General features: G+C 39.7%; 1 protein-coding gene across 1 annotated transcript; it reads right to left on the bottom strand.

Moving 5' to 3' along the window:
* Nucleotides 1-2,357: 2,357 nt before the first annotated feature.
* LOC103970772 (AT-rich interactive domain-containing protein 4-like) lies at nucleotides 2,358-16,286 on the bottom strand. Its single transcript, XM_009384687.3, has 15 exons — nucleotides 15,307-16,286; nucleotides 15,026-15,217; nucleotides 14,240-14,293; nucleotides 13,928-14,016; nucleotides 13,574-13,850; nucleotides 13,434-13,490; nucleotides 12,642-12,673; nucleotides 5,316-5,448; nucleotides 5,066-5,239; nucleotides 4,159-4,749; nucleotides 3,946-4,083; nucleotides 3,745-3,843; nucleotides 3,183-3,283; nucleotides 3,013-3,103; nucleotides 2,358-2,813 (listed from the first exon to the last, which is right to left on the bottom strand). The coding sequence occupies exons 1-15, from the start codon at nucleotides 15,448-15,450 to the stop codon at nucleotides 2,724-2,726; spliced, it is 2,262 nt and encodes a 753-aa protein (XP_009382962.2). The 5' UTR covers nucleotides 15,451-16,286; the 3' UTR covers nucleotides 2,358-2,723.
* Between the last annotated feature and the right edge of the window lie 63 nt (nucleotides 16,287-16,349).

The raw sequence follows: 16,349 nt of genomic DNA, 5'->3' as shown, positions 1-16,349 counted from the left end.
ATTATATACCTTATGGATCGATCTAATCGATTTATTTTTCATTGTATTTATTATATATATTAATAGCATTTTAGAATAATATTTTGGTTCAGCAAATTCCAGACAGTACAGACTTTTTTTTATAAAAAAAATTATATTAATAATAAATAAAATATTTGAAATTTCAATTTTATTTAAAATTTAAAATTTATTTTTATATACTTAAATATTATTCTAAAACAAATACTTGGATTGTGTTTTTTTTTATGGCATATAGAATTTTTTTCTAATTTACCAATTCTTAATATATTGAATTGGACCAAGAGAAAGAATGACCATAGTAGAATTTTAAAGAGTATAGGCTAAATTTTTTTTTTTTTATTGCCAAAAAGTATGAATATAGCTTATTTATTTTTGTAAAATTATATATCCTAATATTATTATTATTATTATTATTATTATTCAAAATATATCCCTTCCATTAATATCCATCCAATAAAACTAAGGACAATCACTGCTGACTATAGTTACCATTACTAATTTGAATTAAAATTATCAAATATATAAATACTTCAAAAAGTCATTATTGGCATAGGGCATTATTATCAAAGTTAACTAATTAACTACATGCCAAATATAAATGTATAGGGTTAAAAATGCATGTGATGAATGAACCTAAGTAACATTTTTCGACTGTGGGATGAATATGACCATTATTTCAGACATTTTATATATTTTGTTAGCACCAATTGTGCCACTTAAACTCTAATAAATGCATAAAAGTCATCAAAGCTAATTTTAATAACATCATAAAATTCATACACTTAAGCTGTATATATATTTTTTTTTTCCAAAAAAGCCTACTACTATTTACTTTTTTTTTTTTACTAAGTGACAATCCTCTTGCTATCAATAACTTTAAAAAATAATATAATATTATTTTATTACTTACAATCTCACTAATATAGATTTTAAATTTTTTTTCTCATAATCCCTTATTTCATCCTCACTAACATCGCTCCTTGCTAATATCATCATCACTAATTCAATCCAATGTGTACATCACTCGTACGTTTCCTTGAATATCTCTTTGCTTACTATATTATCGATACTTAACATAGGAATGTTGCTTATTATCTCTTTATTTGTTATTGATATTGCTCGTCACTTGACATCGTCCAACCCTATTCGTGCACCTTCTTGATACCATCCTCTTACGAGACGAGGAGAAAGAAGAAGAAAAAGAGGAGGAAGAAAAAAAATTTATATTTCGAATAATTTAAAAATATTTAAAAATAAATAAAGAAAAGAGTAAGGATGGTTGTAAAGTGAAGTGGATTAAGATGAAGATTTGAAGTGTATGATGGAATGACATGAGAAAGATTTAAATGAGATCCAAATCACAATTATTATTTACCAATAATATATTATTGGCGGAAAAGAAAATGATGGGGGATAAGCATTGGGAAGCTGTTGACTTCTACTATTGGTATGTATTGACCATAGAGAGATGATTTGGTAGGTATTGACCATAGAGAGATGATAAAAAGGTGTGCAAGTAGAAAGTAGTGACATTTTAATTTTTCCTTTATTTATCTCCTGATGTTTACTACATGATGATACCATAGAACAAGACCCAGGCAAGTCCTTATGACCTAACCCTTGAGATATAAATCTATTTATAGGATCGATCACATGAATCTTTTATCGATATTAAAATATATTTTTATATATAAATATAAAATAAAAACAAACATTATAGTCATAATTGTTTATGCCCAGTTACTTAGATTTTTTACAAAATTATATTCTATAAAGGTTTATATTTAGGTATCTTAATAGTATTTAAATTTGTATTTATGTCTCTTTATCTCTTTTCAGACCATTAATAATATTTATTTCATCGTATCGATATATATCAATATATATATATATATATATATATATATCATCTTAAATAGATTTAATCTTATTTTATCTAATTATTTATAAATAAAAATATTTTTTTATCTCAACATTCTTATTTCTGCAATACAAATGATACATAATATCATAATTTTTATTTTTTATTTATTTCGAATCATACACATGATCTGTCTATACAAAAGCTGTAAAACAAGGAAATTTGAACCCATGATCCAAATGCCTTGAAGTCAAGAACAAATCAAAGAGAAATAATCCAGGTCAATGCTAACTTGACTGGTTGAAATCATTCCTCATGTAATCTAAAAAGAAAAGTACAAAACAACCACTAATAAAACACATTTTACATTCCCAAAACTATGTGTGACTATCCTTTTTAAGGGAAAAAAAATGTTGCTCATCTTGTTCTAAGAAGTTTACTCCACATCGAATTTAATATGGTAATTAAGAAATATTTAAATTTTTTATTAGCAGCAACAGGATAAACAGGGTCTTTCCACAATAAAATTGAAGGAAAATAGTTTCCTTCCATTTCTGTCACATCTTTGTCCAAAAGACATTTAACTTGATCTGAAACTGCATCTAATGAAAAAATGATAAGAAAAAAGAAGTTGATGTTCATCAGCAAAGAGGTGAAACTACTGCCTTTTTGCATTTCCCCTATGTATTTTATCTATATATCAGACTCCTAGCCTTAGGCAAACACCACTAGGAATTAATACATGTTATAACCCCTGATAAAACTGGGGCTCCCCTCTTGCAAAAGAAAAAAAAGGAAAAAAAAAATATATGTGCCGTGGAAGAGTTAAGGGATCGGAAAATCACTTTGCCACCTTCTGGGACTTCATCTTCCTGTTATTTACACTACAATTTGGGCAGATATATTCCAACCCATCTGTCTTTGCATAATCCTGCCACAGAAACACAGAAAAGCACAAGCTACATGTGAGATTTCATGGTCATGATACTGATCTAATGGTGATCAAACTCTTAAGTCTAAGAGACCAAAAACTACTTGTCATGAAGAAACAAAGCAATGACGCATGATTTTGAAGTCTTCTACCATTAATGCATCATGTGATATTAGGTTGTAGACGTAGGAAGAAGAACCTTAAAAGTAGCAAGACCCTGACGTCGATCACAGCCAAGGTGAGCCCATTCGCTGCAGGAGCCACAGCTCACCCAATCACCAGGAGCACTACTGTAGAAGAATCAGGGTACCACAATGTCAAGATTTTGGAGCAGAACACAGTGCGGTAAGAAAATTAGCGCTTGCTTACCTACGACACAACAAGCAACATTCTCCGTCTACGTCATTGTGTGCTAGTTCATATTCCAAAAGATACATTTCATAATGTTTTTTTAATGTATTTCCAACACCCTGGAGTTAGCCATAGGACAAAAAATGGAAATTTAGTTAGTTCATGTATGCACAGTTTCAATATAATACAAGTCCAGGAATAAATTTGAAATTTAGGACGATAACAAGTCATAACCCAGCCATAAGTGCATAAGTATCAGTTTGTAAGACAACCAGCCTTAGTGTTATAAACTGAACTATATTTTAATTACATTATGGAATGACGATTATTTTCCATAAAATTGGTATTCCAGGTTGAAAGCATAACTAATAGAAGGCGAAACCATGTTTCATTCTAATCTTATACATAAATGGAAGGAACTGCACTTAGGCCAATAATTGCTGTGATAAGTATGTTATGATAGTGCCCAAAGCACTGGCTTGTATCTTGTGATAATTGTAAATTTCTAACAGCTACAATCCACTCCTCTTGCAACCTATAGCAACATTAACTAGTTAATTAAAAGAAAATAATAACTTACAGTCATTTTATTTGAAGCTGTATAGTTTTGCATCTTTGAGAAAATCTGGCCTTTCCAGTTTATGCCATTCCCAACATAGAAGCCTCCCCTTGAAACTACCTGCAGAAGGGGATATCCATGAAGCATAATTTGAGATTCTCATGTAGGAAGGCATATGACCAACACAAAAATGTGGTGTTTTGGGAAAAAAATCAAACGGACCTGTCTATACAAGTTGAACAGATCCAGGCGCTTTGCGTTGAGTACAGCATCGGGAAATTTGGATATTCCTCCTTGGGGAACAAGCCGATTATGTCCTCTAAGAACCAGAAACTGCATAACATCCTCAAGAAACTCTACCTGGATTACAATGAAAAGGGAGATAAGATAGGATATGCAACCCCATTTGGGCCCAAACATGTAGCATATACTTACTTCAGAGCAAACTTGAATCGAAGATCTATTACATCCATGTTTCTTCAGTGGCAGAGGATTCTGAGGTACAATCTTCTGTTTTGGACGAAAAGAACTTGACATCGATGTTCTAGGTGTCAAAGGAACACGGACAGTGTTATTCTTTTTGGAAGATGCAGTCGGCACATCATCCTGAATGCCTAAGGGCAACATCCGCTGTCGAGAGCATGGAACAGGCTTCATTGTAGCAACCTTCAATCTTTTCCGACCAGAAAATGAGAGTATGTGAATTACTTCACATGAAACAACTTCCTTCTTGGCATCCTCAACATCATTAAGAAAAATCCCATTTTCCTTCATGGTTTGGCTACAGGCAATAGGTTTAGCTTCGGAAAAAGTTTTGGACCTCTTTGTAACAACAGATGAAGACAAAGGAGGCAGAGAAGACAATTCATGTCGGAAGATAATTTCTTTCCCTTGTCTATTCCATAAGAAAAGAAGGCGATCAGCATCTTCTTTCTCAAAAGAAGCAACTGGAATACCCTGTATACTCGCAATGCCAAGAGTGACCAAGCTGCGATAGGAGACTTCAGATGCTAGCTGTTTCAAAACCTGTACCACAGGCTTCATCAGACATGCAGTCATCATGTGCTAACATGCATATATTGCATTCAGCAAATAGGACCATGAGAAAAAGCCAAAGGTTCATGAAATATTATTTTCTTTTACCATTTCAGATAGACGCTTTTGAAATTGATAAAAAAAAAACAGAACCAAGAGAAGCTTGCACATGCAATAATCATAGGAACAGAAAGTAAGCATATTTCAGCTCCAGATAGAACTAAAGTTTGCAGCAAATCATCATTTTATAACTGATCACCAAACTTACAGATCTATGTTTGGGGACATAAATAAATTGGATATTAACCTGAACAGCCCAAGATGGAACCTTCATCCGGACTTCAAATGCAGAAGCCCCACAAGCAACAGAAACTGAAGGCAGAGACTCGTACAGAGGTGGTTTGTTTTGGTCACAATCTGGAATAGCATGAACTAGCTGACTCTTCTCAATAAGTTCATTTTTTATGTGGTTTTCCAATACCTGCAAATTAAGAGAAAGTGTCTTAGATACAAAAGTCTAACAATTTCACAGGCACATAATCATGCTAAGGTTTTACCTGATCATTAAGACATGACTGCACACTATCAGATACTAAGATGGAAGTGTGTGTGGAACTACAAGTTGTGAGATCACATCGCATGGTAACAACAGCATCAGAAAGTGGCCCATCTTGAAGAGGAGGTGCGACACTGTCAGGCATTTTGTCACAATCCATCAGTTGTTGTAGCAAAGTAATGTCATTCAAATACAAAGAAAAATTATTAGATATGACCAACAATTGCTTAAAAATTTCATTGTCATGATCCAAGTAAAAATGTTCATTCCCTCTTCTGTTCTCACAAAACAGTTAAGTCATTGCAAAAGGCATCGCATAGCAAGTCCCCACACAACCTAGGATCATCCCCACTAATGGCACAGGACTCCATATCATCCAAGCCTTTTCCATCCCATGGATCAAAGTTCCACGGAAGAGTTGACTGCAATCAGCTTCGACTTGATGTCAATCCTCTCAAAGCATATATATCAAAAGAGGTAATGCACTAAGACCTATCAGAAAGTCTGGTGACGGTGTTGTACCACACCCACTAAAATAATAGACAATAGATCGCACGAGCAGATATGAACAATCATGCCCACCACACAACCTGTTTAACAACAAAGGGTGCATATGAATTATCATCCGATGACAACACGACCAAGGTTGGCCAGGAAGCGTCTCCCAATAGTGATGTGGCCGAATTCAACCATGCAGTATCATCCTTTAATGAGACAGTCGAATCTGGCTATAAGGTGTTTCCCGACAATGATGCAATCAATTAAACATCTCCCGACAACAATATAACCGAATCCAATCATGAATCATCATCTAATGACGACGCGACCAAATCCGATCATGATGCATCTCCCGACAGTGATACGATCGAATTCAACCATAAAGCATCATCTGACAATGACATGACCGAGTCTCCCGACAATGATGCAATCAAATCTAGTCATGAAGTATCATTTGATGACCTCGCGATCGAGTTTGACTAATGAAGTGTCTCCCAACGAAGATGCGGTGAAATCCGACCATGAAGTATCATTTGATAATATCAAAACCGATCCACATGCCAAATATACTCATAATAGGTTACATGGTCAGTTTGCTTTTTAAGTATAATATCATGCCTCAACCCCCCGTATTGTCACGGACAAATTTCTAAACAAGGTGTTTGATGTAATGCTTATATCTGTCCGTGTCTATTGGCATGTTCATGCCTTGTACAACATGTAAAGGGGCGGCCGAAGGCTTAATAGTCCCATTTTAGTTGGGTTGGTGGCCTCTTTAGGCTTGTAAATAAAGGTTGTGTCATGTAGACACGTGCGAGAGCTTTTCGGTCTGTAATGGACCATTTTACCCTTTGTTGTGCCACTGTTCAGAGCTTGTAAAGTCTGTTTGTAATTTGCTTTGTCTATGAAGTGTTTTTCGGACATGTTTGCTTGTGGATCCCGTTTGAGGCGTTCTCTTTAACTCGTTCTCTCTTTTGTTGGTCCTAAGGGACAATGGGAGGCTTCGGGGAGGCTGACCTTTGCGGACGGACGCGCAAGGGTGCCGCACGACTTAGGCAAAACCAGCTAAGTCCGTGTCATATGGTATCAGAGCGGGACAAGCACTCATAGAAACACTTGACATGCAAACGTGGGGGACCTAGCGGGGCTGCGTTGAGGGCAGTCAGCACATGCGCGACCGTTTGAGGGAAAACGGGCATGGAGATGTAGGGAAAAGAGTCGCTCAGAGGAGCGGGCATCTGAGATTGGCATTCAGAGGAATGGTCAACCCTTCGCGCAAGAGGCACCACGAGAACAGGCAAGCTTGGAAGAATCTGGAGCGCACAAAGGTTGGGATGGCTGAGTTTGAGCTACGGCTCAACGTTGACAACTTTACTTGATGGTGCTCAAGGCAAGCGAGGCGCTTGGCAAAAGGACGAGACCATGCAAAGTGGAATGAGTTGCTCAGCGACCGAAAGAGTTGTGCAAAGCTCACAGAGGTGAGGGGAATTGCTAACTCGAAGAATTCGGTACTCATGCATGGGCTTGTATGCGGACGATGGATTGTTCGTGGCCATCCCAAGGCGACCGAGACTCGGCGCCATGGATCATTGAAACTTTCTCTTCGGCATGCGAAGGATACGTCCGGAGGAGGCTGAAGTGTGCAACGAGTTCAGCATGTTGCTAGGCCTGGAGGGGTGCAGCGGTGGCTGTATTGACGTGGAGGCGCAATCTAGCAAGTGCGTTTGCAAGAGGCAGAACAATGCACAGTTTGTTCAGCAGATCGGAGTAGTCCAAGGGGATGGTGGTCTCCGAAACGAAGAGAGATGTTGCTCCAACGGGACAGTTATCCAGGAGGGATAAGTCTCGGCACTCCAGAGGGAGAATCATGTGAGACGGACTTCACATGTTGAGGAGGAGTACATCACAAACAACAACTCCACGAAGCTCAATGGACTGAGCAAGCGGCGAGGAGTCGTCGCATGATCTCGCTTGAGAGAATGCATTGGTGGATGCATTGCGAGATTAAGTGGGGGAGCAATCCAAAGCAACTCAAATGGAGGCACACTTGGAGTCGATATGGAGATCGGACTCAAGGGAGGGCTGACCCGTGGAATGGTGGGCACGAGGGCCACCATCGACTCAATGCAAAAAACGAGGAGCGGAGCAACTTGGGTGTAACTTGGCGAAGTACCCAAGCCGCATGAAGGGAGCCAGCATAGAAGTTGGAACATGGAGCAGAGGCACAGTGCTTTCCCTAGACAGAGGTCAAGGACATGAACTCTTGCAGAGACAGGAGTAGAATCATGCTGTTCCATGGGTCCTTCATTCTGACAGAGCGGACTCATCTTGCATGGTGCCAAAGACGAAGGGAGCTTCGGGGCACATGCACCTTATCTCGGAGGAGCATTTGATGGAGGAACTAAGGCGACTCAATTTGCGAAGGCGAAGTTGGGTTCAGAAGGCCTTAGCACGGGGCAAGAGGACGCGGAGGCGGGTACTCTTGAAGAATATGCCACAGTGTTGCCATTCAAGTTGCCATGAGGGAAGCGGTGCGCAGCGGAGATTGTGCTGGTTGGGGCAGAGGCCCAGGATCCAGACAATGGTGCACTAATTGCAGCGAAGTCGGGGGACTTCGGGAGCTACTAGGCGACGGACTGTCCTAGAGTGGTGCTTCATCTAGGTGTGACCCAAGAGTGGGTGGATGAAGGTCGATTGCCAAAGGAGCGAACAAAATCGAAGGTGGAGGAGACCTTGCGATGTATTGGCAGAGGCCACACATGGAGGGTTCACAATTCGAGTTTATTCCACAAGGATCAGAATGCAATGGAGATGTCACCAGGAGGCGACATGGTGCAGCGGATCATGGTGGAACAGTTCGTGGCAATGCGACACACACGACACTGTCCCGGGAGGGACTAGATCATATGGAGGTATGATCGGGAGCTACTGGGAGCTCCGCTTTGGTGAACAACACGACGGCAAGAAGGGCTATGGATTCAAGGAGTGAAGGCCATGGTACCGCAGAGGCGGGTCTTCCGGGCGTGCACCGAATTTTGCATCGGATGAAAACCTTGGTCATCAGCATATGGGGGCTGGGTTCCACCAAGGGAAAAGTTCGAATGCAAGTACCAGTGAGTCCCATGAGAGGGACTTGATCATGCAGAGGTATGATCGAAGCAGCTGGAGAGTTGGACTGCTCCAGAGCTCATATTCGCTTAAGGGAGCCCGACAAGTCAGAGGACAAGGTCGAGTAAGCGAACGTTGCTACCAAGGAAGCTAAGGAGAACAGAATCGGTGCAAACCCTACAATGTGATGGCAGAGGCCATGCATGGGAGTTGTAGTCTATCTTCCCATCGACCAAACAGACTGCTTGGAGAACACAGAGGTGTTGAAGCAGGAGGTCGAAAGGGGCGAGGAAGCGACGACAAGTCCAGAGGGACTTAGCTACCCAAAATCAAGCAATCAGTGAGAATGGAGGTGGACTCAGAGGAGTGTCACGAAGGCATATCTACTGATTGTGAAGAAAAGGGATGTAGATGCGAGGTGACGGATAGTAGGGCCATGAGCATGGCAGCGCCATGGTACCGCAGAGGCGGAACTTCCGTCAAAGTCATTGATCCCTTGCTCTCACGGAGGGAGAGCGCTTGGTCGTGAAAGGGGCCGAGGAGGTGGAGCATGCAGAGGCAATCTCCAAGTACCGAGACAAGGCTGAAGGGCAGAGGCCAAGAAACTTCGTAAGACCGGTGTCAACAAGTTTCTCATCAAGATAGCCGTAAGTGAAGGACTTCGGGTCATACAAGAGTGCACGACCAAGGAACGAAGCAAGCAGTACGTGGTGCTGTACCTTTGCTACTCAGTGGAGTAGGCGGCAGGGTTGATGGAGAAGACGGTACAATCCCAGAGGCGACCTCATCTATCAGAGAATTACTCCAAGTTGGGGTGAAAACTTCCTGCATTCCAGAAGTTCAATGGCATTGAGAAGGTGAATCACAGTAGCTAACTTAACGCAAGGAGTGCAAACACTTCAAGTGCTTCAGAAGTGTGAGCAAAGAGCAGGCGAAGGCCAGTAACCAGCTCGATGCATGAAGTACAACCTCGAGGAGGCGGGCGAAGTCAAGTAACCTTTGCCTTCTTAACTCTTAAGAGAATGGGCGAAACCGAGTACCCCAGTTCTCTTATCTATCCAGCAGAGGAGCTCTGCACAAGTTCAAAGACCCTTCGAAGATAATGGAAGACAATAGTTGTCAAATCCTCACCAACGGTGATCAGTGCTACTGAGAGTAGATTGTCCGCTTCATTTCCCAACGAAATGCCAATCGAAAGCGGAAGTGATGCGAACCTACTTGGATGTGACAACTAACTGAAAGAAGAGTCAATGAGCAGATTTTGTGGAGGAAGGACCCAAAACTTCAGAAGTTTGTGAGGCGATGCTCGTTAAAGCTCCAACAAGCATCCACCCAGTTCAAGCAGCATGTGGAAATTTTGAGAAACTGGCGCAGTAAGAATGGTCTTTTCCTTCATTTGGTGGATCCGCAGGAATCAACGAGGATCAATACAACTCAGCCAACCCCACACCAGAGTCAGAGTCATTGGCGAGTTGAAGCAGCATGGCGGATCAAAGGTTCGACTACTCAGAAACAGCAGCGGAGAGCAGTTGGGAACCAGGAGGCGCATTGTAGCTAGAGCAGAAGATTGAAGACTCAGCAAAGGCGAAGAGTTGCAGTGTTCACAAAGGCTTCGACGAGGACGTCGAAGGGATAAGTGGGGGAGAATGTCACGGACAAATTTCTAAACAAGGTGTTTGATGTAATGCTTATATCTGTCCGTGTCTATTGGCATGTTCATGCCTTGTACAACATGTAAAGGGGCGGCCGAAGGCTTAATAGTCCCATTTTAGTTGGGTTGGTGGCCTCTTTAGGCTTGTAAATAAAGGTTGTGTCATGTAGACACGTGCGAGAGCTTTTCGGTCTGTAATGGACCATTTTACCCTTTGTTGTGCCACTGTTCAGAGCTTGTAAAGTCTGTTTGTAATTTGCTTTGTCTATGAAGTGTTTTTCGGACATGTTTGCTTGTGGATCCCGTTTGAGGCGTTCTCTTTAACCCGTTCTCTCTTTTGTTGGTCCTAAGGGACAATGGGAGGCTTCGGGGAGGCTGACATTTGCGGACGGACGCGCAAGGGTGCCGCACGACTTAGGCAAAACCAGCTAAGTCCGTGTCAGTATGTCGAAACACAATGGGAGACAAATAATAAAGGGGAGTGATACGACCCTTACTAAGTACATCCTAATGTAATTTTAACATGATCACCCGTTGGATTCTTTATATCTTCAACATCATACTTGCGACGAACCTTGAAGCTAAACCCAGATTGAGTTTAAATCCTTGACATGTCAGACAACTAAAATCTATATTGTCAAGTGGTAAATCCATGACCCGATACATAAGATAGTTTTAAACCTATTGAGATTGTTGAATGTTGTCCACAAGGTGAGACTTGTTCCTTCGAGTTTAGTACATATCTAAGTTGCATAATTATTCTATTTTCCTATCTAAGTAGAGTAGAATATATACAAACTATAATAATGACATGAAAAGAAAATGAAGAAAAATAAGATGCATCAATATAGAATTTAAGCATGTATTAAATATGATTTGCTCTTTTTCAATTGATATTACTATATGACATGCAACATAGATATTTATAATACAATATGTGTTGTGGAAGTGTGATTTAAGCAAATGCAAAGATAACTTTCATAGATATGATAATTTTTGTTTTGCATCAATATATGATAAACATACAATAGACATAAATCAGTTATTATGAGCAAATTTTCTTTTCTATATGAAAATATCCTTATTATCTTGTTAATCCTTTTCATTGGTATTATACTCTGCATAACATGGACTTTTGTAATTGAAACGTATCGGTTTAATGTATTGTTATGTGCTTTCTTTTGAACTAGTCTTATTTTTTATTAGGCATTTGTGCTAAAAAAAACATCCTAAAGATATTGTTTGAAGCTAGCATGATAAATGTTTGAGGTGAAGGTAGGTTTGGTAATTGAACATTATTGTAAGAGATGTATAAAATGTTTAAGGAAATGCAGTAATTGAACATTACTGCTTCATGATTATTCAAGGTGAAGGTAGGTATGGTAATTGAACATTGTTGTAAGAGATGTATAAAATGTTTGAAGAAATGCAGTAATTGAACATTACTGCTTCGTGCAAAATTTTATGTTTCATGCACTTATAATCTTCTCGAGATTCAAGTAAGGCTAGAGCAGGGTATAACAAGACCTGTGTCAATCCATGGCTAAATCGGTATGGTTCCGATCCATTCCAGCATATCGTGTGTCGGTATGCCAAAAAAATATCACGAACCGTTTAGGGGAGGGAAAAGGAAGAGGAAGAAGGAAGAAGAGAAAGAAGAAGGAAAGAAAAGGAGGTGGCATGGAGGAAAGAAGGTATATCAGAACAGGTGGTGGCCGGTGGGCAGCACGTGGTGGGCGGTGCATGATGGAAGATGAGCAGACGTGTGAGCATTGGTCATCAAGTCTCTTTGCAAGCATGAGTTGCATCCCCGTCCTTAACCCTAGTTAAAGAAAATATATACTATATATAGAATACTAGACGGCAATGCCAGGTTTGGGCTGGTTTGTGTACCAATAGATACCAAACCAGCAAGTTCAACAAACCTTGGGCCTAAGTATGTAGGGAGGTCATTTTCACTTTTCAAACCCACGGGAGCAAGGCCACAATGGAACAACCTTAATGTTACACTACCATCAAGCATACAATAATAATGATTCATAAAAATAAGTATGGGGATAGTTGACATACCTCATTCGATTATTAAGTTTACTCCCACGAATCTGAGGCAACAATAAGATAATGTTAGCTAAATGATAGCAGAGAATTTATTATTTAAACAACTAATTTAAATACTTGATTATTGAAGATAAGGTGATAAGGCTAGTAGGAATGCCTCTTAATATATGTCTATTTAGGTCTGAAGGTCCCAATAGAATCTAGATGCACAAAAATGCTTCTAAGAATGTATAATCTAGAATTCATGATTGTAAATGCAAGGCTTCTAGGATATCAAGAATGTTTTGATTAAAAAAGACATCCATAACTTAATTTTTTTTAAGTGCAGTGCATAAAGTGAAAAATAACATCTTCTTACAATTGCTAAGGTTTTGTAAAATTGTGAAAACTGTTTTTTTTTTAACTACTGATAAAAATTGGTTAACTTTGTGAAATAACTCGGTCATCTGAGAACAATAAGTTGATGGGAAAAACAGTAAATTAGCTCTTGGAAATATCCTCCCAAGTTGTTTTTTCTCACTTCAACTAAAAATACAGACTTGTCTTGTTAAAATTTTGCACCTAATGATGTTAATATTCACCACGATTCGAGCGAGAAAGGAAAGGAATGAAATCACAAAGGTGGCAAACCTGGAGAAAGCAAAAGCTAATTAGCATATTGCAACTAGGTTTAGCTGAACTTTTGTGGTTCTTGTCAAAGGAAATCATCCATTTAAAGATAAAACCAGTTATCATTTGTCAAGAAGCTTAGACATATTAAGCATTAGGAAAAGAAAAAAGAAGTCGTTGATTCACGATACTTACTTCAATGTTTAAAAGGGCATTAATGCCGTCTTCCAAAGAACCCAGTAAACATGCATCCTGAAAAGAGTGGTTACAACGTTAAAACTGTGGAACACCTGGGACACAAATATTACTTCTAGAAATAAAAGGCCCCTACTCACCAGCGTGCGAGGTAATCCGCAAATGAGCAACCTCATATCCACATCACCATCATTAATTTTTGTCACAGGAAGAGAATCGGATGAGGTTTCTTCACCCTCCTCTGCAGCTCTATCTGGAAGAACAATATTTATTTTAGGAGCATCTCCCAGTAGCTGTGGCCCATGATTGCTGCTTTCTTTTTGCCCATTATCTGGGAGAACATAGTTATTTCGTACACAGTACAAGCGGAAAGATGCATGAGCAAGTTGGAAAGCATCCCATGTGTGGCTACATGAACTGCACAGAAAATGCTCAACCATGACATTCAGCAAGTTTCGTTACTCAAAGAGAGAAGTGGAAGCACAAAATTATACCTTTGTAAAACAGACAGCAATGCCTGGCGGAAATGAGAAGCTGTGTAAGATGAGACTGCATTCTTCCAGTATATCACATATGGAGTCCCCTGACAATCAAGAATCCTAAAATCAGTATTTCATCCACATGTAGACACTATTGGATCAGCTCTTAAAACATAAAGCATTAGAAAATAAATGATGGACTATTTAATAAGTGAGCAGATACAGAAACATAAGTAGTGCATGTTCCTTAATCGCAGAAGTCAAGGTTTCAATAGCACCAATCAAAAGAACATGAATGCAATTGTATAATTTTTTTATAGCATCCACCTTTGAGTGTAGTGCTTGTGCGATTTTTTCACCATTGGGGACCTCCAGATAAACCTGCGTCCATCATCACAAGTCAGACATGAACACATACAGGATAAAAATTAATTAATGTTCATCAGAAAACAAACAAGTATCACTTGTATTATGAGAAAAAGATAAAACAAATTGAGACTACATTTTGATCATATCATTAAACAAATGAAACATCTTCCACAACATGGAAAACAAAAATAAATATTTAAATAAATACCTCCTTTATCAGTACAAATCAGATAAAATGCAGCCAAATAGAAGATATTTTCATCAGCTTTAAAAGATGATAGCAATTATACCCACAACAGAATATGCCACACAATACACATACAGAAGCACTCTACAGAAAACCACAGCACATGCCCAGCACAAGCACAATGCTGGATGGCACCAAGGTGGATCGCATAGGAAGCACCAGTCCAGCGGATGAATGTGCACATGAGGCACAGAGCAACTAAATCCTAGGCTACACTTTGAAGCATCTAACAACAAAAGTATGGCCCAAACTGCGGCTTTTTAACAACACTAGATGTCCGATAATCACTTCCAAAAAATCAATTTTCAATGAATGGTTATGAAGTATGCAAGAGAGAGAATGATTTACACAAGGGAAAATATTGACTTATTCAGTTTGCTGCAGTGTTCTCCTGATACTGATGTAGCGTTTTCAGAAACTTTAATGCTCAATTCAAAACACACATGTAATACAGATAAATGAAACTGAATATCAGTTTGGATAATTATATTGCTTACTGTTGTCGGTAATGGAGGATCAACAAGGGCACTGAACATATCGGGCTTGGACACATCAAGGTCCCCCCAAACAAGTGTGCCTATTTCTTCCTCATTCTCAAGCTGAGACCCTTGAAAGTACAAGATATTCGGCTTCAGTGACTTCTGAGCTTCACGGAAACTATCCACTGATGGATTAACAAGTGTATGAACCTGCACCGGAACACAATCAATCAGTGAACAAAATCAATGGTATAGAACTTAAAGAACACCATAACATGAACTTCAAAGAAAATACCAACCTCAAGGCGACCTGATGAAACAAGCTCAGGAAAGGGATATGGATGCTGTCGTTTTACCTCATTTCTTTTGCCAGTAAATTTCCCACATAAGACAGCAACGAGTCTACAAGTTTGCTTCGAGAAACCGTGAGTTTGATGCATCATTCTTTTATGTCATCAAATGCATAGCAACCGAGCTACCTCAGCTTCCTCTCAAAACCAATACCTTCTGCACCCACTTCCAATCGAACCCGAATGTGGGATAAACGGAGAAGCACCGGTTCTATTCCAACTCTCTTATCCAAGAAACCCAAACAAAATCTACAAACCCTAAATTCTTTGATCAACAAAGCAAATTCCCCGCCAAAAATCCCAACTTTCCGCTCAATCGTCTCCAGAGACCACCAGAAATAGCAAAAAGTTCCAGGGATTTGACGGGCCCCCAGATTCCCAGATGAAAAAATGGGCGACCAACAAAAGGGCAACCGGAGAGTAAAGCGAAAAAAATGACGAAACAAAACCTACCAGACTCGGACCTCCTTTTAAAGATCATCATAAGTACATATATAGAAACCCACGCCCGAATCGGAATCAAAGTAGCCTCCCAAACGCGGAGACCAACTAAACCGAACAAAGTTGGAAGGACAAAAATTCAAACAAATAATCCAAAAATTGGTTAACCAGAAACGGAAAATATGGGATTTTTGCGCGTCGGCAGCGGGATTTTTTTGAGTACGCGAGATGGGCCTCGTTCGTTGTTACGCTCGGGCGTCGGTTTGGATCCATGCCGGTTCTTTTCTTCTTCTTTTTCTTACTTTTTCCGATCCGATTCATGACCTCCTGCTTCCGCTACCGCTGTTCCAAACGCAAGAAGAAAAGCGAATTTTTAGTGTGTGATGATCAACCTTGACGTCCACCCGCTCTCCCTCGTGTCTCTTCGATCTTCCATATTCCTGGATCGTCGACGCGGGGGATTTGAATCCCTGCTCGATGGACGTACAAGTTTTCCTGGTTCGCGGGTGCGTTCTTGGCTCCGACGAGGGGTCTGCCAAGCACGTGATTCG

Source organism: Musa acuminata, chromosome BXJ1-11, assembly GCF_036884655.1.
Source record: "Musa acuminata AAA Group cultivar baxijiao chromosome BXJ1-11, Cavendish_Baxijiao_AAA, whole genome shotgun sequence".
In the NCBI taxonomy this organism is placed as follows: Eukaryota; Viridiplantae; Streptophyta; class Magnoliopsida; order Zingiberales; family Musaceae; genus Musa; species Musa acuminata.
This window is presented reverse-complemented; position numbering and strand designations above follow the sequence as displayed.